Source organism: Hypomesus nipponensis, chromosome 26 (genome assembly GCF_054491055.1).
Source record: "Hypomesus nipponensis isolate SF chromosome 26, ASM5449105v1, whole genome shotgun sequence".
Lineage (NCBI taxonomy): Eukaryota > Metazoa > Chordata > Actinopteri > Osmeriformes > Osmeridae > Hypomesus > Hypomesus nipponensis.
The window spans coordinates 8,175,709-8,200,110 of record NC_140386.1 but is presented as its reverse complement, the minus strand read 5'-3'; the positions used below and the strand labels follow the sequence as shown (position 1 = coordinate 8,200,110).

The window sequence follows — 24,402 nt, the reverse complement described above, 5'->3', positions numbered from 1 at the left end:
TTCAATGGGTTTCAGTGTTGACAAATATAAGGAGCGGGCCGCATAAAAACTGCAAGTTAGAATAAATAAGTTTGACATCTTGAATTGCTCGAGGAGGGTAAACAAGCTCTACAAAGGGCTGAAGCCGAGGATTCTGGGTATTTGATTTGGGGGAGTTAAACACACATCAGCTGGTTCCGCGCTGTCACTGATTAATTTGAACCCGGCAGATGTAATGAAGGGCTGTTCTGAAAGTTGTCAACTCTGCTTCCCCTCATAGAGATCTTTCAGCTATCGTAAAACAACCCAGCCTTCACCAAGCAATAAGTTATGCTTGTACCTTCCATAGGCTTCTGACAACGTTTTGCATATTCTCGGATAAAGACGGAATGTTTTGAGAGGGATCTCAAAGTCCTCGGAGTCTCTTGGTGTGTTCCCACTAACTGACAAAACCCGAATAAAGTGTTTAACTCGCATTAAAATGATTAACCAAGGTAATGATGTGCAAAGTGTTCTCCGTAGAAGAAAAAAAAAATCATTACTTCACGATGCCAACCAAGGCCAGTGCAGGGCAGTAACCTTTGATATCCCATTGCAGAATGGTAGATTTAAATCTTGATGATATGCATCATAAGTATTTTAATTATAGATCCTCTGCTTCCCTCCATCATTAATTGTCCAAAGCGTAATGATTTATAGTGGTCCTGGAGAATGATTATTAATTTTCTGGTTGATTATACCTGTGGGCGGCAACAAAGCTCTTCTGGACGGAAGCGTCTGCTAAATGAAAAGTACGCTTCACATGAAAGTATATCCCCCTCGGGGAACAACAACTCATTTTTTACTTTAATCAAGCGTACTTGAAAGTGTTGATTAAGGGCACCCACATTCTTTAGGGAAATCTGTACTGAGCATTATTTGCTTTGTTATTTATTAATATGATCCCTTTACTTTTCTTAAATATGTAAAATGAATATAAACAAGGATTTGTAAGTATATTGCTTCGGTTATTATCAAATTCCCTTGATACAGTATCCAGCTGATGGCTCATGCTCTGAATTTGCATTGGTAAATAAACCAAAATATCTCACGTTGTTATTACGACAAAAGTTGTTGTGGCACACCATGAAATCAAATCCACATTTTACTAAATGGTTAGTGTGTGTCTGAACCGCTTGCTGAAAAATAGCGTGATCAGTTTTTCTCATCCCCAATTCCCTAAATATCGTCGCGTATAGGCTTGCTTTGATATAACCGCTATTTTCTTTCCATTCTTTCCGTGTAAACAGACTCCTTTGTGTCTTTCGGTCTGAAATGGTTTCCCTGTCTAAATAAAGGATGGCCCAAGTACATTCCGAAGGAGTAGCACAGAGTGACATGCTCGAGAGCTAGGGGCCTTTTTTTCATAAGGCAAGTCTAGGTCTGCCTAAATAGCAGCGAGCCAAACTCCGAGCTTCAGTGCTTGAACTGCTCTGCACTCAGGGCTTGGATGGAATGCACAGGTGCAAGAAACCAAACAATGGCTTCCAACACCTGAGCGGCGTGACGCGGAGCAGACTTGCAGGCTGGGGCCCAGCCTCCACAGACCTGGGCCCCAGCCTCCACAGACCTGGGGCCCAGCCTCCACAGACTTGAGGCCCAGCCTTCACAAACCTGGGGCCGTCTATCACGCAACTTCTCTGGGAATTACAACAAGGTTGTTTGGCCTGTCCCTGGTCCTCTGGTATGATAGCCTGGGCGTTCCCCTCCCCTCCCTCCCCCTCCCCTCACTTGTCACTATCCCTGATGGTGCACCACAGCTGATGGTTGTGCAACCACACTTTTACTCTGATAAGCTTGGCTCTGATCCACAGTGACGCACCACATGCACACACCGACAAAAAAACACATCACTCCCCCTCAAAAAAATCAATGCTCTAAATCATAGCCTTGACAGAATTGTGCCCATTGCAATTTTATTCGTAACCAGTAATCATTCACCTTTTTAAAACCGTAATGCAGTGAACTATGAGCTAGACTTGACGAGATTATTTGAAAATATAACAATGTCCAGCTGTGGAAGAGTCTATCGACGATTCATATCGATCCATAAGCCTTTCTCACAGTTTCTTTTTTCCTTGTTTCCCCCCTCAGTGTCCCAGTACAAGACTGATCAATCAGGGGAGAGTCTCTGAAGTACATTCGCTTTTTCTTGATTGATCGCGAGCGAAACCGTTGTCCCCGGGACAAAGGCTGCCGGCGATCTTTAACTCGAACCGGATCTGTTATCACACCGTGGGGGGTTCTCTCTGTCATGGAATTCTAATTGTCATTAATTTGGGAGAAGGGCCCCCCAGATTAGCCGGGTTTAATGGGGGGATTGGGACCGGTGCGTTGGATTGAAACCCACCAGCTGTAATCCGAAAGGTGGCATTTGGTGGGTTTTGCGATGAGTAGATTTGTTTTGGAAGCGTACAGCTGACCTCTCCTCGTGCTGCCGTCTCCAGCCTTCTCTGTGAAGGACTCAGGATCTCCGGTTCCACTGAAGACCCGATTCCCCGGGCATTAAAAGGAAGAGGCAGATTCATAAACAGACCACTGCAGCCAATGAAGACAGGTGGCAATAACCCTGATAAGAGACAGATCTGAAGCCCCTCATACAAAACCAATTTCAGCCGCACTCCATTTTTCAAAAGCTCATCAGAGTGAAGAACGAGCGCGCTGAAGTCGTGTGGCCACGGAATTTGTTTCTCTCTGATTGCCCTGTCAGGATATCTTATCCCGGATGACCAAAACCCCACCCTTCACACTGCCGCACACACACACGCAGGTACAAACCCACACACACACACCCACGCGGAAGTACACACAAGGGGCTTGCACACGCACACAGGTGCACGTAGAAACGCTTTCTCTCAAGTGCAGGCTTTTTAGACCCTACCTAACAGGCCCACTCGCTGAAGAAGTCCTGCCCTTCGTTGGGTAGTCCCTCTAAGAATGTCTAAACCTGTGTGTGTGTGTGTGTGTGTGTGTGTGTGTGTGTGTGTTAGCGTGTGAATATCTGTACGAGCGTACGCGTGTGAATGTGTGTCCATGTGCGTGATAGGTAATGCCCGTGAATATCCCCCCCCTCTCCCCATCACCTCGTACCTTCCCCCAGCCCCGAGCTCGGCTCTCTGGTCTGCGACCGGGAGCCTCTCCCACCAGCGCTCCCCCAGGACCATTAATCCCTCCAGTCCCCTGAGCGACGAAGAGGGATAGGGGGAGGTTTACTAAGTGTGAAGATTACAGCGCAGGACCAGGGAGCCCGGAGCCTCCATCAAACAAAGTTGTTTTTCTCTCCGTCCGCTCCCAAAGAAAATATAATGGGGCCAAAAAAATTAATTTCCCAGAGATTAATGTACGAGGTAAATACTTTAGCTGGGGGCACTTATCTCCCTTTAAAACTCTCCGCGCCACCCCAACACATCCCCGCCCTTAGGCCCCCCACCCCCAGCCCCCCCTTCGTCCTCGTGACTGTTGAGGCAGCAAGCAGGAAGTAGCTGGAGAGAGTCTAATGAGAGAAGAGATTTCCAGCAACCTGATGGCTCTCATCAATCACCCCCTCGTCTCTGGAAGTGCGATGCAGACGGAGGGAGTGGGGCTGAGTGGGGCTGAGGGTGCTGAGGGGGCCCCGACGTGAGAGGAGGGCTCGAGTTTTTAATCTCCAGAAGTTAGCGGACTCACTAGTGTGGTCCGGCTGATCTCACCCCACACACACACACACACACGCACACACACCCGCCCATCATCCACCTCTGACTGGACATCAAGGCTGCGTCAGCGTAGAGGGTGAATCCGAGTCCCTCTGTCTCCTCAGCGTGTAACGGATATGTGGAGTGAATCAGACAGATGCCAACATGTTACTTAGGATTGGATGATGAGTCGCCTGTCAGATGCTCACTTTATGCAGAGTGCGTGCAGGTGCTTGTGTGTGTCTGTGTGTCTGTCTGTGCCTGTGTGTATGGATGTTTGTGTGTGTGTGTGTGTGTGTGCAGTCTCTCATATCATACCAGAGAATTTCATACAACATTGTCATTTTAGGTATGCGCGTCAAGGAATTAAGCATTTTTAAGACCGTTTTCTACATATCGAAATATTACTCAGTTACGGAGGTCAGAACTCTTTATACGGATTCAAAAAAAACAAATCCTCATTATCCTGAAAGTATTTGTCAAAAGACATGTTCCCTGTTCTTCGTTTCGGGGGGGGGGGGGGGGGGGGGGGGGGGGGAGAGGCCGACCAGAGGGGCCACTCCAGCGGCCCTGTCACACTACTCCAAGCCTTCAGATTCACTTATGCAAATGAGCGGTCAAAAGACGTTGTGTCGTCGGACTCCTGCATTAAAGCCAGAACAACAACATTTATGCTAAACGAGGCCCGGGAGGAAATGTCGGAAATATTATGTAAAATGTGTGCTTTGTGTCCGAGTAGCTTGTGCTAAAGCTTTGCTTTGGTTCGGTGTTGTTACTGTCGTGTGTGTGTGTGTGTGTTGTACGACTTATCTTTTACACACCCAGTGCTATGCAATGCAGGTAGAATGTCCTTTTTACTTAAGAAAAGGGTAGAACAAGCGGGTTGTAGTTAGAAGACTGTTTGAGGTGGAAAACATGGAAAATGTATTTGGGTTAACTCTGTCCTCATTAATAATGATTGTGTTTGGATAAATAGTGTCCTACTTTTGGCTTCCTGGGTTTTAAATAATCCCAATAGACTGCTCGCAAGGTTATTGATTGATTGGAATAGTCCTCAAAAGGTCATATTCATAAAACATAAGGGTGTGATTAACACTTTGCTGTCTGTGAATCTTAACCAGGGGTTAATATATTGCACATTGCCTTGTTATGTTAGCATCACAGCTGGAGACTTAATAACCGTGTGTGTTTTATATAGTGCTGTTTCACATGCTGTGTTAGGATAGCACACACTATGCCATTTCCAGTGTACAGTGAAAGTGGGAGCACATCGATAATGCTGTTTGTAAGATTAGCAGGATCGTTGGAGACGACTGTCTTTCCTGGGCCGGTGCTGCAGTTCATTGTCAGTGTGTGTGATCTTGTTGTTCCTTTCATGTTGCTTAAGATATCAGACGGATTGTCCCGCGCCACCTTCCTATGGCCATCCTTGGCCTTTTTCAATTTGCCCTCACTAAAGTCTTCATGTGGTAGAAAATAAACAGGAAAATACAAAAAAAACATTTGTTATCAGACCTCACATTTAATAAATCAGTGAGGTTGCTTTCCCTTAAAGATAATATAATTGTATGAGTGGATCGAGGGAGGGTTTTGTAATGCTTTTAACCTGAATTGGGTCATTTGGCCTTGATACGGGATGACTGAATGCTGTGGGTATGTTGAGTAAATACAATACTAACAGCGTTTTAGTTCTCCCATTAAATGTGCCTTTTCAGGAGTGTTCCATTAATGTGGAACAGCTTGTAGAAATTACTGTTGATTATTTACGACCTAAAGACTGACCACCACTTCGCATGCCCTTCCTGACACAACGAATGAGCCCTCTTTTGCTAATTCCCAGAGCAAATCGACATGCTTTATTGTCGACACGAACACGTAAGCTCTCAAAGGCTTTTACTTCGGAAGCTGTGTCAATTTTCCTCTCAGATGGGCGAACCATGTTTTTGTTACTCAAGGCATTTGTCTGAATCTATTGACGATCCACGGTGAAAAGACTGGATTTTTCCAATAAGCTCACAGACACTGTTCTGTACCATGTTCGACCTTTTAATAGCAACACATACAATCGCAGAAGTAGGAAAACATATCTGCTGATAAGCCGAAGGTTACAGATTATATATAAAGACACTTTAAAAGTATCGGTCAACACTCACAAGGTTAACAACATTCAGTTGTAAATGTAAACACGCTCTATACTAACAGAACGTCGATACGGGTGCTCGATCTTTAAGTTCTCAGTTTGTTGCTTGGTGAAGGTGAAGAAGGGTAGACCAACAGCACTATTCAATTCAATACATTTTTATTGGCCCCCGTAGGGCAATTCAGGTGCAGCATTAAAAATCGTAGAAAAAACTTACTGTACATGTGATCATAAAAGCACTTTAATCGTGAGTAAAGTAATAGCAGACATCAAGTTTGCAAAGTGCAATTCGTAAAAAAAAAAAAGAAAAATTGTCTGTAACACTAGCTATCGCCTTAGGGAAAACTGCTGAGTTCAGGGACCCTGCCTCCCTACGCCCTCCCCCCCCCCCCCAGAGGGCAGGGAGTGGACCCCCCTGCTGCCAGGGCTGCAGAGGGTCGACTAAGAAGGAGGTGTTTTCTCTGACCAGGTGCCTGTTTGTTCTGAGTGGAGAGCCTGAGGAAAGCACTCACCTGTCGTCTCAGAGCAGGTGTTCCCCACTCTCTACAACTCTGTCTGCCTCTTCACCGTTAAACATTCCCAATACTGACGATCAGGACTAAAGTGAAAATAGATTTAATAAAACAGAGCTGTGTCCCTTTTTGACAAATAACCTTAACGGTTATATATCAAATAACATCAAATAACAGTTTTGACCTCATTTAAAGACTTTAGCTTCCACGGTAAAGACAGTCTTTGCTGTCCTCAAATGACAATTTGTCGTCGATGAGCGTGACATTTACATTTAGCAGACGCTCTTATCCAGAGCGACTTACAGTAAGTACAGGGACATCCCCCCCCCCAAGGCAAGTAGGGTGAAGTGCCTTGCCCAAGGACACAATGTCATTTGGCACGGCCGGGAATCGATCTGGCAACCTTCAGATTACTAGCCCTATTCCCTCACCGTTCAGCCACCTGACTCACTTTCTAGGTGTCACTACCAACAATGTCGACTGTGTTGTCTGCAATGGCAGTCTGAGATGGACTACAGCACGACAACGCAAAGCACTGCAGGATAGTGAGTATTCATTACCAGCCGATAAGAGTCCAACCCCATCGGTTTTGCGATGCATTTCCTCTCTGACGGGAATACTTGGAAGGTTGCATTAGAGCTCCCGTGATTGGAAGAGAACTATTTCCTAGGCACAAGTGAGACATCAATAACCAGACTGGACCCTGCACAGCCACCAATGGGAGTCCTACATCTAAATAAACACCCACCTCACACTCTCTCCTGCTCGCACAGGACGGGGGCAAACAAAATCATCTCAATGTTGATTGGTTGGAATATGGAAGAGGGATGTTCTGTTTATCTGTGGTTACATATGACCTAGGCTACTATCGTATTGTAAGGTATTTCCCTGTGAGGTTCATCATCCAGCTTTTACTCACATCTCGAAAGGGGTTTTAGTTGAGCTCCAAAGCAATTGCTTTTACGGCAGCTTCACCCAGAGAGAATGAAACCACTGGAAAGATAATCCCAAAGAGTGGACACCACTTTCCCAGTAAATTAATTAGAACGACTTCTAAAATAAAATAAAAAAGGGGTTAGGGTAGAAGTTCAGTGTCTGGAAGCAATGAATTGTTTCAGCTTGACATAGCCCCCTTGCTTGTGGAGGAGCATGTCCAGACACAAACAGCTGAGTAATGAAGATGGATGCATTCTGTTATCAGGCACCCACTTACTGGGGCTTGATGTAACCTTAAACATTGCGGATAGCTCAGTGGCACTTGCACAAAGAATGTAATTAATGAATAGCCCCCATGAAAGAACACAGGGCCAGTGTGCATTTGCAGATGAATTGCAGACGTTAATGAAGCGCCGTTCAAATATCACACAGAGAGTACTTAGCTAGACTCGAAGAGTAAGACTATATCTACGTGGTGCTTTTACAATTTATTGGAAGTTAGTGTGTGTGTGTGTGTGTGTGTGTGTGTGCACCTGTGCATGTGTGTTTATTTGTGCAGGCGAGCATGCAACGTGCTTACATGTGTCTATATGCACGAGTGGCAACTTGTGGCTTGTGAGTTTTTTTGAGGGAAAAAAGAAAAACTTGTTTAGTGTCATGCCTGTGGTGAAGAGGGAAAGAGAGCGAGAGAGGACAGGTGTGAGGATGGGATTCCCTGCAACTGTTTACTCTAACAATAGGAGCTCTGTTTGCCTTCCATTAAGGACTTTAGCAAGGGATTCTTTGTTTGGGAGGAAAAAACTGTTATTGTTAAAAGAAGAGGATGTTTTTTTTACCTGAATGCACTTAGCGGTGTAAGCTGAACAGAACCAGATCAAATCCTCCCCAGATCAAACGAAAGAGTTGTCATAGCTACAGAGCATAACCGCCCTGTTCCTTCTCTCCCTGTGTGTGTCACAGTACCGACTCCGGAGGCACCCCCCGTGGCTGATCCTGATGTGTTGGTGGCAGACGTGGCTGTTGCTGCTGCTAGCCTGCCTTCTCCTGGGCCTGGTGCCCTATGTGGTCTACTGCATGACGGCCCTGAACAACCCCCCACCGAACACCACCTTCAAAGTGGCGGCGGTCCTGTTTGGCGTGCTCACCGAAACCCTTCTGATTAAGTGAGTGTTGACGCGGTTGTCGGTTGAGTTTTTTTTCGTGGCGCTCGCTTTCGCTCGCTGGCTTCTCCCAGACGCCGTTCTGGTTTTCAACCTGTTGGGGAGAGGGGGAGGCGCCGAAATTAATTTAGAAGCTGGGACCGCAGTTTCGCCGGGAGGCGCGCACATCTGTGCGTGTCTAATTACAGAGTTGACAATATAACTTTCCATAGCACAAGCTGTGACATTTTGACCGTGTTTTTGTTTTAAAGAAAATACACAACCGGGAATTCACAGCATTTATTTGTTTTAGTCAGTTCTTGGCGTAGCTGGGAATGATGTGTGGACTTTTAGACAATAAAATCACCTGCACAGGGTGTGGCGTATGTCTCTCTGTCTCTCTGTCTCTCCCCCTCTCTCTTTCCATCTCTCTCACTCTCTCCCCCTCTCTCTTTCTCCATCTCTCTCTCCCTCCCCCTCTCTCTTTCTCCATCACTCTCACTCTCCCCCTCTCTCTTTCGCCATCACTCTCACTCTCCCCCTCTCTCTTTCTCCATCTCTCTGTCTCTCCCCCTCTCTCTTTCCATCTCTCTCACTCTCTCCCCCTCTCTCTTTCTCCCTCTCTCTCTTTCTCCCCCCTCTCTCTCTCCCTCTCTCTCTCTCCCTCTCTCTCTTTCTCCCCCCTCTCTCTCTCCCCCTCTCTCTTTCTCCCTCTCTCTCTCTCCTACCCTGCCTCCATTCTTGCATTAGACTTAGTTTCACTTTTTTCATAATACTAATTGGAATAATGCCTCGGGCCATGTAAACCATTAGCAAATGAACAGCATGCTTTTATTAGTAACCCTCTTGTAAATAATGTATTAAATGCCAGGCACAAACATTATCAACTCGATGCTGTTTTCATAATTGAAGAAATAATGCTTGACTTTCCCTTCTGAAGATACTCAAAGAAATTCAAAGTGAAAGACGATATTTGTGGTCATGGTGATACAAGCATACAAACTCCCTGGGCTACCTTTCATACTAACAAGGGAAATTAAAACCTTGGATAGTTTGTGTGTTGTATTTTCATCCCTTTGTTATAAGGAAAGGGGCTGTTTGTAATCAACTCAGTAAGGCTCATAAGTTTTTCCCATTAAACCAGTTTTGCTCATGGACTGGTGATTAATATTGCGGTCGGGTTGGTAATTTGCTTCTGCACCATTATGTAGTTGTGTCAACGCTTATATTGAGCTGTAATTTTGGGGAAGTAAATTGTTGAAAACAGCACATTTGATCCGAGAAACATTGTGTTCAAAGCACTGTTCAGAGGATATGTCCTTCTCCTAAGAACCAAGATCGGAAATCTCGAATCGATTGAATTTGTTATTCCTGTAACATAACATCCAGACTGCTTATTTCGACCATTTCAAATCTCGGAATCAAAAAGTTTCCGAATGGTCAAACCTGGCTTTACTCACTCTTCCCAAACTGCATCAAATGTCCTCCACTTTTTTTACGTAATCGAATTCTCCATGCCCTCTCCTTTGAAAATGTTTTTTTTTTTTTTTATGAAAAAAATAATAATGAGTTCTAGTCTTCTGGATGACTTCATGTCCTCCACCTTCCTTCCGCATTATCCTCAACCCCCTCGTACCCACCGGCCCCGTGTCCGAGGCGGCTTGGTGGGCGATGTATGGAGATGTGGAGCCCCATAGAGCCATGCCCCATGGTGGCTGGGCCTGCTGGGATGTGCCTCCCTCCTGCTAGCCCGTCAGGCTGGGTCTAAGTCAGCGCCCACCCCCTGGGGAAGAAGCTCTCCTGAGCAGGGGGGGGGGGGGGAGCCCGCCCATTCTCACTTGCTTCCAGACCGCGTGACATGGTAACCTTTTGAAAATTGCTCCCAGACAAACATTTACAAAAACAACGGGAAATAAATAAATAAATAACAACCACCACCCCTTCCCTCTCTTCCCCCCCCCCCCCCCCACACACACTATCCAGTCTGACCTTTTGCTGTTGTTATTGTGTTTGCCTCAAATTGTGGGCTTATTTGTTCATTTAGCCTGCCTCTTAATTGGGAAGAAAGGGGAGCTGGCACAAGCGGCAGCCTGGTGCCAGAGGAGGTGAAGCTCGTTGCCGTCTGCCTGCTGATTGGGCGAGGCAGATGTCCGGTGGGGTGAGCAGAGAGAAGGGCTCGGGCCTCTGTGTCATGCCTCATCCCTCTTGACACACAACCGCACTGCATCAGCTTGTCCGTCTCACGGAGCAGCGTTCTCCACAGCCCCGCGCGCGCGTTTACAGGATTTGTCTCCGGGTGAATCGTGGAGCCGGTTGAAGGTATGAACGTAGACGAGTCGTACAGTTCTTTTAGGCGGGATTCAAGACTTGGGCTAGCCTCCACAGTATCTCTCCATAGGAAGAGTGGTGGATTATGAGTGATGTTGTGGGAAGTGTTCAACGCCTCACGCTATGAAGCGTTTTGAGTAACGACAAACGTCTGCGTTTCTCAGAATATATCCTGGTTGGCCTTGGGGAGTGAAAAGTACACTGGGCCCTGAACAAAGATACGTACACAGTTCCTTCAGCTCAAGTTCCCTCTATGGTCTCCGTGTCGACTGTCGTTCTTCTCCTACTCTAACCCGCGTGTCTTTTATTCAGTCAGAAGTGGACGCCCCACCTTGAACCTCCCTTCCAGGTTCCAGGAAACAACGTCTCTCCTTCAACCGTGCCCGTGTCCCTCCCTTGCAGCTCTGTGATTGGACAGAGTCTAAGTCACATGAATTCTTTTTTTTTTTAAGGCTTGAACTCTTTCAGAGCGCTGTCACACAATATGCCCCTTGCCTCCCTCAAAGATGCCCCCCCCCTCCCCTCCTCCTTTACTGTCATAGCAAGAGTCTCAACACTGAGACAACTCTGCTTTGACCATGCCAGCTCAACACTGCGAATTTTTATACCCCATGGCCCGGAGGTTGGAAACTCTCATTATGCCGTGTTAGATTTATTAAAATAGATTATGGAAATGTTAATTAAGTCATTAATTACATTTTATTTAAGCGGGATTGACAGATAAGGGAGTGTGTATGCAAGGGTGTGTGGAAGGGGGGGGGGGCAGGGGGTGTTGAGCTCTCTGGGTGGTTTACAGGATGTGATTAGTGACAAGGGACACTGTGGAGATCGCGTCCAACAAGGAGAATAACTGCTAGCGGTGACATGATACAAAGTGGCCTATCCTGCTCGTGTCACCTCACGCCACTGTCTCTAGCAGTTTGCCAAGCTGGCTGGGGATAGTGTGCTAGTGGGGTCCCTTTAGCAAACATCAGGATGGCCAAGACAAGTTCCTTTTTTGTAGAATTTGGGGTCCAGTGATACAGGAGCAAATGCAAGCAGGGGCCGGATCCGAATGCTGCTGACTGCTCGGGTAGTTTCCGTGTGCGGTTTAAATCTTTCATTGTGTGGGCTTTTGCAGGAAGCATTTGGAGGGACATTTGGGCAAAAGGCCCTCAAACCATATTTCCAAGCTGTTACTAAAGAAGGCACTAGGCAGCGATTGTGAGATGAATCACCTCAGAGTTGATACTGTGGAACTCTCTTATCTGTTGACAGCTTAGTTACCGTGGAAGCACAAGAAATGTGTTTTTCAATTCTCCGAGAATTGAGCTTTTCTTTGCCCCATCAAACCTATATTAAGGGATGGAAAATTGCTTTGATCGTTGGTGATAAGTGCAAATGATGGTTGTAGAAACTGTGGAAATGCGAGTTCTGATGTGATATATTGATTTGATTTCCCCTTTTCGTAAATAAAACATTTAATCTTATCCACCCATCAAACAAACATTCTCAGGAGTTACGACCAGAGTAGGATGTTGATTATGCACAAAGATAAATCTAAAATGCGAATTGCTTTTAGTCAAAAGGTGGTTACATTTATTTTTCCGTCGCGAAGAGGTGTCTCAGAACCTTTGCATTTCCTCCTTTGATTATGTATCCAGACAAACCCAGCATGCAAAACTGCAGTGGGTAGAATTATTTCCACCAACACTTCTCAGAAGTGTCCCGCATAGGTTTGGGCGCCAAATAAAATATTCTTTCAGTGTTGGAAGCAGGAGACACAGGGGAATATGCTTGTGTGGAGGCATTCTCTGTCCTTAATAGATCCCAGGAGTATTTTCTTTGTTTACTAAGGGCTTGTTTAAAGGGGAAAGGGTGGGCTAAACAATGTGATGAGGCTTATGTAATTAAACAAGCCAAGTTATCTGTGCTGCTGCTCTGAAACTGGTCATATCCAAACAGACTGAGTATAGATTGGTCCTGCAGGGCTCCACTGTCTCATCCCCTGTTGTGTTGTGTTGTGTGTGTGTGTGTGTTTCCTCAGGTGTGTGTCCAGCTACCTCAGTAGCAGGTACCGGCTGGCGAAGATGTCTACCGTCAGCGCGCTGGTCTGAGTTGGGACGAGGCGGCTGGTCGTGAGGTCGTTAGCAGAGCAGGACGGCCCAGGTGAAGGAGAGGAGGGGGGAGGGACGTTAAGGCTGACTCCGCTTCCTTCGCAAACTCTGATAGGTCGAGATGAAGCATGTGACTGAAGCTTGATAACCTGTGTCAGCTCAATGCGCCAGTGTTTCAGAATCAACCCTAAGCACTTTAGCATGTGGGGGGGGGGGGTGTTTTCAAACACCAGACAAACTATCGTCAAATTTGACCTCAAGGAACACCTCGCAAACTACAACTGAAAAAACACAGTAGAGACAACGGTCGTTGCGACGGAAACACATTTGGATATGCAACAGGAGATTACGTTTGAACCAAAAACAAACACACCTTCCATACTGGACCAACATAATTACCCCAGCTGCCAAACCCAACAACAGCAGCGATGTGCCTTGTGTAGGTGGTTATAGATAAAAACATTTTATATTCTGTACATCAGTCCATAATCACATTATCATTACACCCTAGCTTTAACCCAGGCAGCATTTGCATACGAATCCCCAGCTCACGACCAATCGGATGTAAGTATGGCGCAGGGGAGAAAAACAAAACAACAACCAACTCCCGGGTACTGTGAGTACACCCTGTCCCCTTAACGATGCCCCACATGGAGACAATGGGGCGCCGTTTTGATTGGTGTCACCTGTCCTTGTGCATCTCATCAGCTTCACTAGGGCCCCTGTTCCTCTGCTCATCCTGCTAATTGAATGGCCTGTGAAGTGGTGACGAGTACAGGGGCGACGGTGGCATCTGTGCCTGCGTGTCTCCTGAAAGGGGACTGAGGCCCGAGGGCCGCGCGCGGGGGGGGGTAGGCCATTCAGAGCGCCCGGATAGCACAGCCTCGCCAAAGAGCTCAAATGAGCTGTGTTTTTTTTTTTTCTTCTTCCATATACCGGCTGGATAAACATTGTCAGGTATGATATAGGGCTGTAACGTCTCTGCTTCTCTTGCTGGGCAAGTGCTCTGGTCTTATCTGCATGAGCCGGGAGCTACAGCCCGTGTAAGTGGATCCTCCTCCCTGTCTGCTCTGGTGGAGAGTACAGCTCCACAGGCTTTACAGCCTCTCCCGCCCGCTCTCTGCTCCCTTCCACCCTCTCCATCGCCACCACCTGCTGCTCTGCTGTGCGAGGCCGGGCGAGGAGGCTCGTGCTGTGGTCCGGGGAGGGGAGGAACACCGCCGAGGCACAACCATTCACGGGTCCCCTCCCTCTCTCTGCCTCTGCCTCTCTCTCTGTCTCCCTCCCTCTCTCTGCCTCTCTCTGTCTCCTTCCCTCTCTGCCTCTCTCTCTCTCTGTCTCCCTCTTTATCTTTCTCCCTCCCTCCCTCCCCGTCTCCTTCTCTCCCTCCCTCTTTCTCTCTCTCCCTCTCTCTGCCTCTCTCTCTCTCTGTCTCCCTCCCTCTCTCTCCCTCCCTCCCTCCCTCTCCCTCCCTCCCTCCCTCCCTCCCTCCCTCCCTCCCTCCCTCCCTCCCTCCCTCCCTCCCTCCCTCCCTCCCTCCCTCCCTCCCTCCCTCCCTCCCTCCCTCCCTCCCTCCCTCCCTCCCTCCCTCCCTCCCTCCCTCCCTCCCTCCCTCCCTCCCTCCCTCCCTCCCTCCCTCTCTCTGCCTGTCTCCCTCCCTCCCTCCTCCAAGCTTGGTAAATGCCACCCGGAGCAAGCCGGCAGAGAGGGAGCCCCGTGTGCCCGCGCCCGTGTGCTCTTCCACGGGCTTAGTGTGCGCGTGCTGTGGACAGATGGGCACTTTCATGAGTGTATGAGTGTGGATTATGCCGCTCGCTACATCTGGGGCTCCACATGGCACAGCAGACTGCGGCGCGAGAGGGGAGGCTGGCACACGGCGTGGGGCCCTCCTCCTGTGTGCTCCTGCATCATCCGTGGCCGCTGACAGGGCATTGGCACAACCTGGCAGTCCGAAAAGGTTAAGCGCCCAGGTTGGACCCTCCTGTACTCTGCGGCACATGCTGTGGTATCTCTCAGTCTGGCATCTCACATGACACGTGTTTTCATTATTCACCCCTTTTTTTTTTCTTTTTTTTTTACTTACTTACTTTTGGTTGTTTTGAGCGGTATTTCTGTGGTTCAGTGGAATTGGAATGTATATGTTAGATCCCGTTCCGTTTTCAAAAGGCCCCGCTGAAGAATGTGGAAGATATTTAGAGTGTGGGGAAGGACAAGGTACCACGTTCTTCTACAGACTTTATACAGGAGCGTGTCACCTCGGAAGATCTTCCCATTGTTTAACTAATGATCAGTCGATAGCATCTATGAATGCCTTTTCAATTTACAGCGATGGAACAAACATGTTGTCATTGTTCGTCTGTGTACCAGACTTGCTATAGCTGCATCCTGCTGTATCTCCCTGTTAAACTGGTGCATTCTCTCTGTCTCACAAATAATATAATTGCTGCTTTCAACACCATGTTAGGCTTTCTGGATCTCTTTGTATGAACAAAATGTATAAAGAAGCTTGCAGAGTGTCATTTTGATACATTTTTGGATGAATTTGCACGATATCCAATGTAGGGTTTTTCCTGTTATATTGTTTAGTACAAAAATGTTATTTTGTATCTCTAAGAAAAACTTTTGTAATTGGTGCAATTATTAGGAATATACAGAACATAAACATACTTAACATTTATCGTTTTTTGTTTGGGTTTTTACAGTAGACTTGTGCGCGTTTGACTAAAAGCAAATACTACTTTCGAAGGAATTGTTTGATCCCAGGCCATGATATGGACTGTAATTAATGAGTCGTGTGCTTTATGAGGTGCCAGTAGCATAGTCCATCCATTATGAATGGCTAAATCTGCTGGAAGAGATGAAGCTGGGTCTAGGTCTGACAGGCCTCCAGGTGAACCTCCCCCCCCCCCCCACGGCTCTTGAACCACGTGAACAAGCCTATCCGCTTTGAAGCACCAACACAGATTGGGCTCATTGGGCCAAAGTGCCAAATGTCCTGGGCTGAGGGAGATTTTTGATCTGCTTTCGATTTGGCTACCTGTTGAGGAGGATTAAACAAAAGACAGACGGCGTTTGCATTTCCTCCACACACAGAATCATTAGCTATTCTTGTGGGATCGGCCGCAAAAGCGAGCACCTTTTTTCAAATTCTCGTTTAAAAGTAAGAAATGCACAGCAATTAAAAAAGGAAAAGGTTCCCTCTGGACCCGAGGCGGCACCAGACATGTAATTTCATCCGACCCCATAATGAAATCACATGGCCACGAAACCGCTTGTGAAAGACAAAGGTTGCTGACTGTACGATGATGTATGCAAAGCTTAAGACAACAAGAACAAGACTGTCTGTTGCCCCTACTGTCGGACATGAATGAATTAAACGAATTACCAGCACGGCGTGTGTGGTTTCAGGATGTGAGCTGGCATGTGGAGTCCATTGCAGCAACGATAAGGCTTTCTTCATGGGCCTCGCGTTAAAGGAATTACACATAGCAACCAGAGCCTTTAAGACGGGGTGACAGTTTTGCGTACGGTGGCAAGTCGCAATGGCAACGGAAAGAAATGTGTGGGGCCGCGCGACGTCTGGGTCGTGGTTGGGTGTGATGCGCTGTGAGGAAGGGAGATGCGAGAACCCATGGAGTGCAGCTCTCCTCTGCTGTGATGCAAATAGACAAGACATTGTGCTTAAACAACGCAATAATATTCACGACTCGAGACGATAACATCACAAGATGTGCAGTAACGGAAAGAGAGAAGAAAAAAAAAGATATCCGCAGAGGTTATTTAAAGCGATACGACATAGAGACCTGACATTGCAGAAAGTCCTTACTGCCTGTCCAATTGGCTTTGTTTCATTTCTTAGATAAAACCAGATGAGGGCTAGAGAACGTGGCATGGCTGCTGTTGAGTCACAGGGACCGCAAGGGGAAAATAACATTTCCATAATAGTATGTAGGCCTATATTGTATTCCAATCCATAGTCAAATTCTAATTTAGCCTACTCTGCCTCAATGCAATCCTCTACACTGTGCGGCGGCTGCTAAAGCTGGAGTGGATACGATGGTGGACACGTGGCGGGGGCGTCCGATAACTTTGTCTTCCGCCTGTAATCAGATACTGCCGAGAGAGGAGGGATAGGCCTTAGTTCCCTGGGTGATTTATGATTGAGGACATGTTAATAAAAATATCAAAACAATCTGGGCTCTGGTGGGGAAGATACCAGTCCGATGCGTACATCATGCGCGACAGGCCCGTGCAGGGAATCGCCTACCTTGTAATGTTATGCCTGTATGGGTGACCCGTTCAGCACTTCTAGGGTTGTTGTTGTTGTTGATTTTTTTGGGGTCACTTTCCCCCACAAGGTGACATTCAGCTGTTTGCTTACCCGAGGATGGTCCATAGCCCTCTGATAGATGTTGCTAAACAAACGCGCTATTGAAAGTTCTTAACTCGAGAGGACTGTTGAGTTATCCTCCAAAGCCGTGCGAGAGCACTGGCCGTGTTTGCAGTGTTTTTCTTCCGAGGATTGGGGTTTACCTGCCCTTTCGGAAAACACTGGAGAGGAGAGGAGGCTTCTCTCCTGTCCTGCTGTAACAGAATATCTTTCAACACAGAAGGAAACAAGATGCTAGCCCTGACGTAAACCTCAAGCAGGTCTGTTTCTTTCCCCTTCTGTGTTCAAATCAAATGTATTTGTATAGCCCTTTTTACACGCAAGCATGTCACAGAGGGCTTCTGTCCCTCCGAAAAACACCCTTTTTTATAGCGACATAGTAGAATGACATTTGAAAATAGTCAAGTTTTAGAGAGGAGTATTTTTTCATGGTAGTATACTGTATGACTGTGTGAAGTGACACGATGTAGAACAAAGGTTCACACAGTTGTCAGATGGATTTATATTGAACGTGAGCACCAAGGGAGAGCATTTTATGTTGAAAGTCTCTTAAACTGCAGAAACGATATAGCCTGTAACTATCCAACTTAATTCCACTTCTGTCATTATTATTCTTGAAATCTCAACGATTTTCTGTCAAGATGTCTCGCCTGAACACAAAAATCATCTCAAAGTAACACAATGTTCTTGCGAGACAAATTTTAGCCGACATGAGCGATTTGGCCCTGACATCGGCAAAATGTGAGTTGTGTTAATGTCAGTGTTTGAGAGATGTGGCTTCCTTTTCTTCACCACTAGATTGGCCAGAGGCTGATTCCCAAAAGGAATGCATTAACAAAGCAGTTAATTCTCTCATTAATTAAAAAAAGGAAGCACAATTCAGTGAACACTTTGAATTAATCTATTGAGATTTGCTCTCACACGTTGCTAACATTCTGGTCTAATTCAGGAAATTGCAGATGGAGAGGCATGTTTTACTTCGTTCTACTCCCACGATGAGATATGTCTCTTTTGCAGTGTGATATGGCCTTGGGTATGCAGACAAGACTCTGGGAGGGCCAAGCGTTCACACCGTTGTACTCATATTATGTCACTTAAATGTAATTCATGGCCTAGTAAGTAAGTCATTAGAGAGATTTAAAAAGAGTATACTCTGTGTTGTGTCACTAAAACGTGTGCTTGAACTATGCAAACAATGCCAAATGTGTTATCCTGTTCTTTAATGAGATGTCCGGAGCTGTCAGGACCAGCATTGTGAACCTTTCACACGTGTGCGAGAATCATTTTGTGTTTCTACCCAACTGAGCGAAAAGCGGTCCAAGAGGTGCCAGAGTCTGAATTCCCCATCAAACATGGTCTCTTATCTTATGTACAGCTATAGTATTAACCCCTAGGACATAGGATATACTTATAGCATACAATATAGTATATTCAAAAGCATTTTCTAGATATTTGTTCATGTGGTCTGATACCTGACATTCACTGGTATGAAACTGTACTGGATGCGAACCCATTTTCGAGGGTGAGGTGTTAATAAAGCTCAGCTGAAATACCTCAACACACGAGTGGATTAAAACAAAGGGTGGTGTCGTCACTTAATGTTCCAGTAGCTCACCTTTCAGTCGTGCTCACAGACTTCAGAGATATCCCCATTAACACTGAGAACTAGAAAGCTGTGGGCTCTTTTTTCTCTCCTTCAGACAAGTCAGGTATGACAAATTAAGCCTGTGAAGTCATTAGATTAAGATAAGAACTTATCTTTTACTTTGAGACAGACTTTTTAACTGTTGTATTTTTCTTTTCTCACCCCCCCCCCCCCCTCTCTCTCTCTCTTTCTAGGCCTCCTCTTCTTCTTGAAATGCCCGCAGTAATTGGGATGTGATACAAGCAGAAAGACCAGATAGGGTTTTAACCCTGTCATGGTTTTAACCTTTTATGTCTAGGCTAGGTCAGAGACAGACCGACTGGAGACGTGTTAATACTCATTTAAGGAGACCAGGACAGAGCCCCGCTTGTTTTTTCTCCAGGTACATTTGCCAAGAATCTAGAAAAAGACTGCTTTGTGCGGTCCGGGCTTATTAAAGCCCTGGAGCGATTCACGGGGTCATTGAGCAAGCTTGATGCAGTTCCTCCATTTCCAAAAGCATCACTTAGAAATATTCAACAAGAGTTCTCCACAGGAGTGCTGGAAATCCATTTAAATGCTCTTTTTAACGTTGATCTGGTTTGTGCAGAACCAGCATCGGAATATCACAGAATTCCTGTTCGTCTGACCGTTGTGAAGCTGTATGAATCCATGTTCCGGGCAATTAGAACTGTAATGAATTCAACACCATCAGTACGATCTCCCCAATCTAAACATGATTGTGGCTAAGCTGCAGCCATGACACCAGAGAGATTAAACAGGTTTTTTAATTCATCGTCCTAATTCCATAATCTGTTTCTTTTCCATTCAGACTAAGCCATGCTGCATAGTTGATTGAATAAGCCTTATACTTGTAATCTATAATCTATATTTTCCTTTCTCGTGGAATTTTCTACTGGATGGCCATGTCACAACAGGGGGGTCTGGATGTGTGGAGATTCATTCTCGAAATGTTCCTCCGAGTCCATTGCCTGAGCTTCACACAGAAGAGACCACAAAGGGAAACTCTGAATGAAGTATGGTGAAAAACGGAACAAGGGTTTTGAATCCTTTGTCTTCAAGGTCAGACAGTAGCACCACCTTGTTGGTATTCAGGCTTTGCCTTGTTGCGCTAATTGTGTCTATGTTTCCATCTGCATGTTCCACGTTGGCTTCAGAAGGACACGCAAGACATGCAGAGTAGCTAGAACGTGCTGCTTGTTGTCGACATGACAAAACTGCCCCAGGAAAGAGAAAGACTCGACAATAATGTTGTACGGTTGTACGGCTGTACGGTTTGAGAGAGAGAGGGGAAAAAAACAAACATTTTATTTTCTATTTTAATGGTCTTTAAGTGAGAGGATGTACTAAATAAATCGTCTGAAAAATGGAACCAAAGGATTTTCTTTACTGGGGCCTAAATGGCAAATGCAGCTGTTGGGCATGTTGACGTTCCCTTGATGTTGGTCAAAACTGGCTGTGAACTCAGTTCTGGTGCATCACTGCCTGCATCCTGACTGAAGTGAGCATTCCATTTTTATGAGGGTCGCTTGGTAGTTTGCGCCAACTACCTTTAATTTCAAATTCTCTTACGTCTCAGATGAGAAAACATGAAAGTGCTGGGTCATTAATGTATTGTGGAATGCTCCCCTCTGGATTTCAAACAATTTGCACCATTCGAACTTAACTGTCATCTTTTGGAAGGTTGTCATATCTATCTATGCACTGTATAATCAAATGAGATACTATTTACATATCGGATCACAAATGCCAGAGGAGTGCATTAAATATTGAAAAACTGACAAATTCAAAAGAGTAGCTTTTCCACTTCACAGTTTGATGTCGGCTGACTGAAAGCCACTATGCCCAGTAAACATGATTATCTCAATTTTGAAAACATAGAGACTTGTTTTGGAGAGGGAAAGTCTACAAAGGCTTGTGTATCCATGGCTACAATGGAATTAGCATGGTTAGCGCCCTCTCAGTCGTAGCCTGTGTCTCCGACGTCACTGATCTCTGGACTACTTTGTTGCTGATCTCTAGATCCAGACTAGCCAAAAGGACTACGAGAGGAACTCAATGTATTCATGTCATGTGGTAGATACTTTTATCCAAAGCAACGTGGAGCAGAGGGGAGGATTTGAACCCTTAACCTCTTGACCTGCAGTCAAATGCTCTAACTACTGAGCTATCCCCCCTGAAGAAGAGCCTCTTATCAGGAACCTGCTATGTGTAAACTGTTAGGACCGCAGCTCTCCCTTATATGAATTGTTGAGAGCCGTGGTCCCTTATGTCACAGGGCTAATTGCTATGACAACGCACGTGACAGAGGTCTCTTTCTCTGTGTTCCTTCCTGTGTCACATTGACGGATTACCCCAAATTGAGACCATTCCTCCCAGAGTTGACGACAAATCAAACAACTAAAAAACGTATCATTACAACGATGATGATGATGATGATGAGATGAAAGAAAGTAAACATGATTATCCTTTCCTTACTCTTACTTTTGTGTTGCGTCTTACTTTTGTGTTGCATTGGATAAAATCGTCTGCTTAATGAATAAATGGTCCCGTATGATAAATCTTGATCATAAAAGGTATCGTCGGATGTTATCTACAAATGACAGTTGCGGAAAAACTCCACATGACTCCTCTATCAATGCCATAGAAAAGGTCTATTTTATTCCTTCCGTCCGACTTGTAAAGGTGTGAATGCATGTGAAAGAACTCAGGTTTGCGTTTGACGATGCTCTGGTAAATGTATAACATGTCGTGTGATCCCTTTCTCTTTTATAATATCTTGGAATCAGGGCTGCTTGAGAAAACAATGTGCTGCTCCGTTTAAATAGCTTATTTACCGCTGCTAATGAAGTTTGTTTTACAGGGCCGCCTCGATTTATGAATTAGATATGCGGAAACAATAGCAACATTAATGGTGGACTTTTGAAAATGCAAACATTTCTTTTTTTTACTGCATCTTTGCTACGGCAACACGATGTCACCCCTTTGTGCTGCCAGAGGGGTGTATGAGGGTTGAATCCACGAGGGTCTTCTGTAATAGGCTGGCACGCACCTCACAGAAACAGCCCCTGGACCCTAACACATTGGTGAAGCAGGTCTTGGCATGGCTTTTGGCAGCGATGTAGTTAATATGCTCCTCTGCAACACATTCTTTCAGGGGGGGGGAAGAAAAAAAAAGATTACTTCAACTCTCTGGTCCCCACCACTCCTGTTGAAATGAGGAGGCCCCTTGGCGTAAATAGATCTACATGTTCATTTGCTGTATTAAGAGAGGCACACAGTTAAAGAGTGTTCATTACAATTGTAAATTTCCGCCCTGGGGTCCTTAGCCCCTTGCTAGATTACATGAGGTTTGCGCTCACGGACAGCGACTGGCATCTGATTGAAGGTCCAGTGCAGCTAATTAATTTCATTAGAAAGTGAAGTCATCTTCTAGCAGGAATTAATATTTGGAGCGTCATGTTGCTAATTCATTTCCAGATTTAATTAGCTCAGAGAAGAAATGTTGCTTGGGCAAGAGGACTTTTTAATTATCAGCTTGGATAAATTTGAAAATGTTGATGCCTAAGGGTTGAGTTAATTAAAACCTGCATTATTTTAACTTTAATTAGCTCCCATCTTTGTTTTTCTTCACCATATGGCCATGTCCTGTAGTCAAATTTAGTTAATTAAGCTAATTAAGGTAATCATTTTAATTACTCAAGACAATGTGATTGGCTGGAGGATGACTGCAAGTTTATAGCCAAGTACTTGTTTTTCATCAAGTAGAAGGGACAGAGTTATTTCTGATTGCAGTTGGCAAGCATGGTAGACTGGTTCGAGGTTGTGACAGCCTCTGATGTATGAAGGCTGAAGTCTAATTGCATGCCTTGACAACAACAAAAAAAGAACATGTCACAAGCACAACTCTTTTAAATCAGAAAGTGAACCACGCCATCTTCTCCCCCCCCCCCCCCCATTCTCGAAAGGGGGATGTGGAACGTGGAATTTGAGTTGGCCTTTCTCACCTACGAGAGCTTGGGGCATTCGCACCCCTCGTCAACCCCCGTACACAGACGAATAACAAGCAGCGCTAGTTAGATTTCGGTACAGGGCAGACAGAGCACCAGAACGGAGGGGGTGGGGGGCACATGGTGGCTGACTGACGAGAGGCGAAGCCCACTGAAGAGGGGGGAATGCTGGGTGCTGTCCTCCCCCAGCCTGACCCCGGACGAGGGTGACAGATGAAGGGTGTGGGGTCTCCGTGACTTTGCTGGAGAGCAGATGCGAGTCAGCCTGGACGCGGCCCCGTCCAGGAACCAAGGCCCGTCTGACAGATGTAGAGGCTGACGGCAATAATGAAATGATACTGGGAGACATCATATCCGTGGTTTCTATCATTGTTAAAAGATTTTGGTATCGGAGTACCCCCACTTAGGTAATTTGTTTCTGTGTATAATCCTATTGCCCACTATTAAATTAAACCAACTGGTCATTTCAGTTTGGAACCTATAAATAACCGGTTGCTATGGGCATTGGGCAGAATGTGCCATGTCTCATCTGATTAGAGAGGAAGCACTTAATAATTCTAACTGAAAAAGGTGACCTTCAGTGCCAGGTGACCTGAGCAGGCTGCTTCACATATGGCCTTAGTAGCAGCAATATTACTAATGTCTGCCTCTAATGTATTTCCACCACCCCTATCCAGAATCGCTCTCCACAAATTGTTTTTGACAAATGTTGACGTGGGGCAGGATGCCCCCCCCCCCAAAAAAAAAGTGGTAAACTAAAACTTTTTACGTGGTGGAGAGCTGCGAGAACAGAGAATGGGCTTCGGGCTTCTCTCTCTCTTACAGAGTTGCTGGTATGTCATCAGAAGCCCTGCCTGTCTAGCTGTATGCCTGTCTGTCCGACTCCCTGCCTGTCTGACTGACTCCCTGCCTGTCTGTCTGACTCCCTGCCTGCCTGTCTGTCTGACTCCCTGCCTGTCTGTCTGACTCCCTGCCTGTCTGACTGATTCCTTACCTGCCTGTCTGACTCCCTGCCTGTCTGTCTGACTCCCTTTCTGTCTGACTGACTCCCTGCCTGTCTGACTGACTCCCTGTCTGTCTGACTGACTCCCTGCCTGCCTGTCTAGCTGTGTGCCTGTCTGTCTGACTCCCTGCCTGTCTGTCTGACTCCCTGCCTGTCTGTTTGACTCCCTCCCTGTCTGACTGACTCCCTACCTGCCTGACTGACTCCCTGCCTGCCTGTCTGACTGACTCCCTGCCTGCCTGTCTGACTCCTTGCCTGTCTGTCTGTCTCTCTGCCTGTCTTTCTGTCTCTCTGCCTGCCTGTCTGACTCCCTGCCTGCTGTCTGTCTATCTGCCTCTCTGCCTGTCTGACTGACTCCCTGCCTGTCTGTCTGAATCTCTGCCTGCCTGTCTGTCTGACTCCCTGCCTGCTTGTCTGACTCCCTGCCTGCCTGTCTGTCTCTTTGCCTGCCTGCTGGCCTGTCTGCCTGCCTGTCTGGCAGTGCAGGGTTCATGGCTAGTGCCTGAGGGGA

General features: G+C 46.2%; 1 protein-coding gene across 2 annotated transcripts in view; it reads left to right on the top strand.

Moving 5' to 3' along the window:
• LOC146221302 (uncharacterized) overlaps positions 1-21,326 on the top strand; it is an 82,447-nt gene extending 61,121 nt beyond the window's left edge. Inside the window, exons 5-7 of one of the 2 annotated variants that reach the window (XM_084693122.1) lie at positions 8,241-8,443; positions 12,774-12,895; positions 19,073-21,326. In XM_084693122.1, the coding sequence (XP_084549248.1) occupies positions 8,241-8,443; positions 12,774-12,843 (273 nt within the window). In that variant the 3' untranslated portion in view covers positions 12,844-12,895; positions 19,073-21,326. Of the gene's footprint in view, positions 1-8,240; positions 8,444-12,773; positions 13,320-19,072 lie in introns of those variants that run through there. The other variant, XM_084693121.1, reaches the window with a different exon arrangement.
• Positions 21,327-24,402: the final 3,076 nt, after the last annotated feature.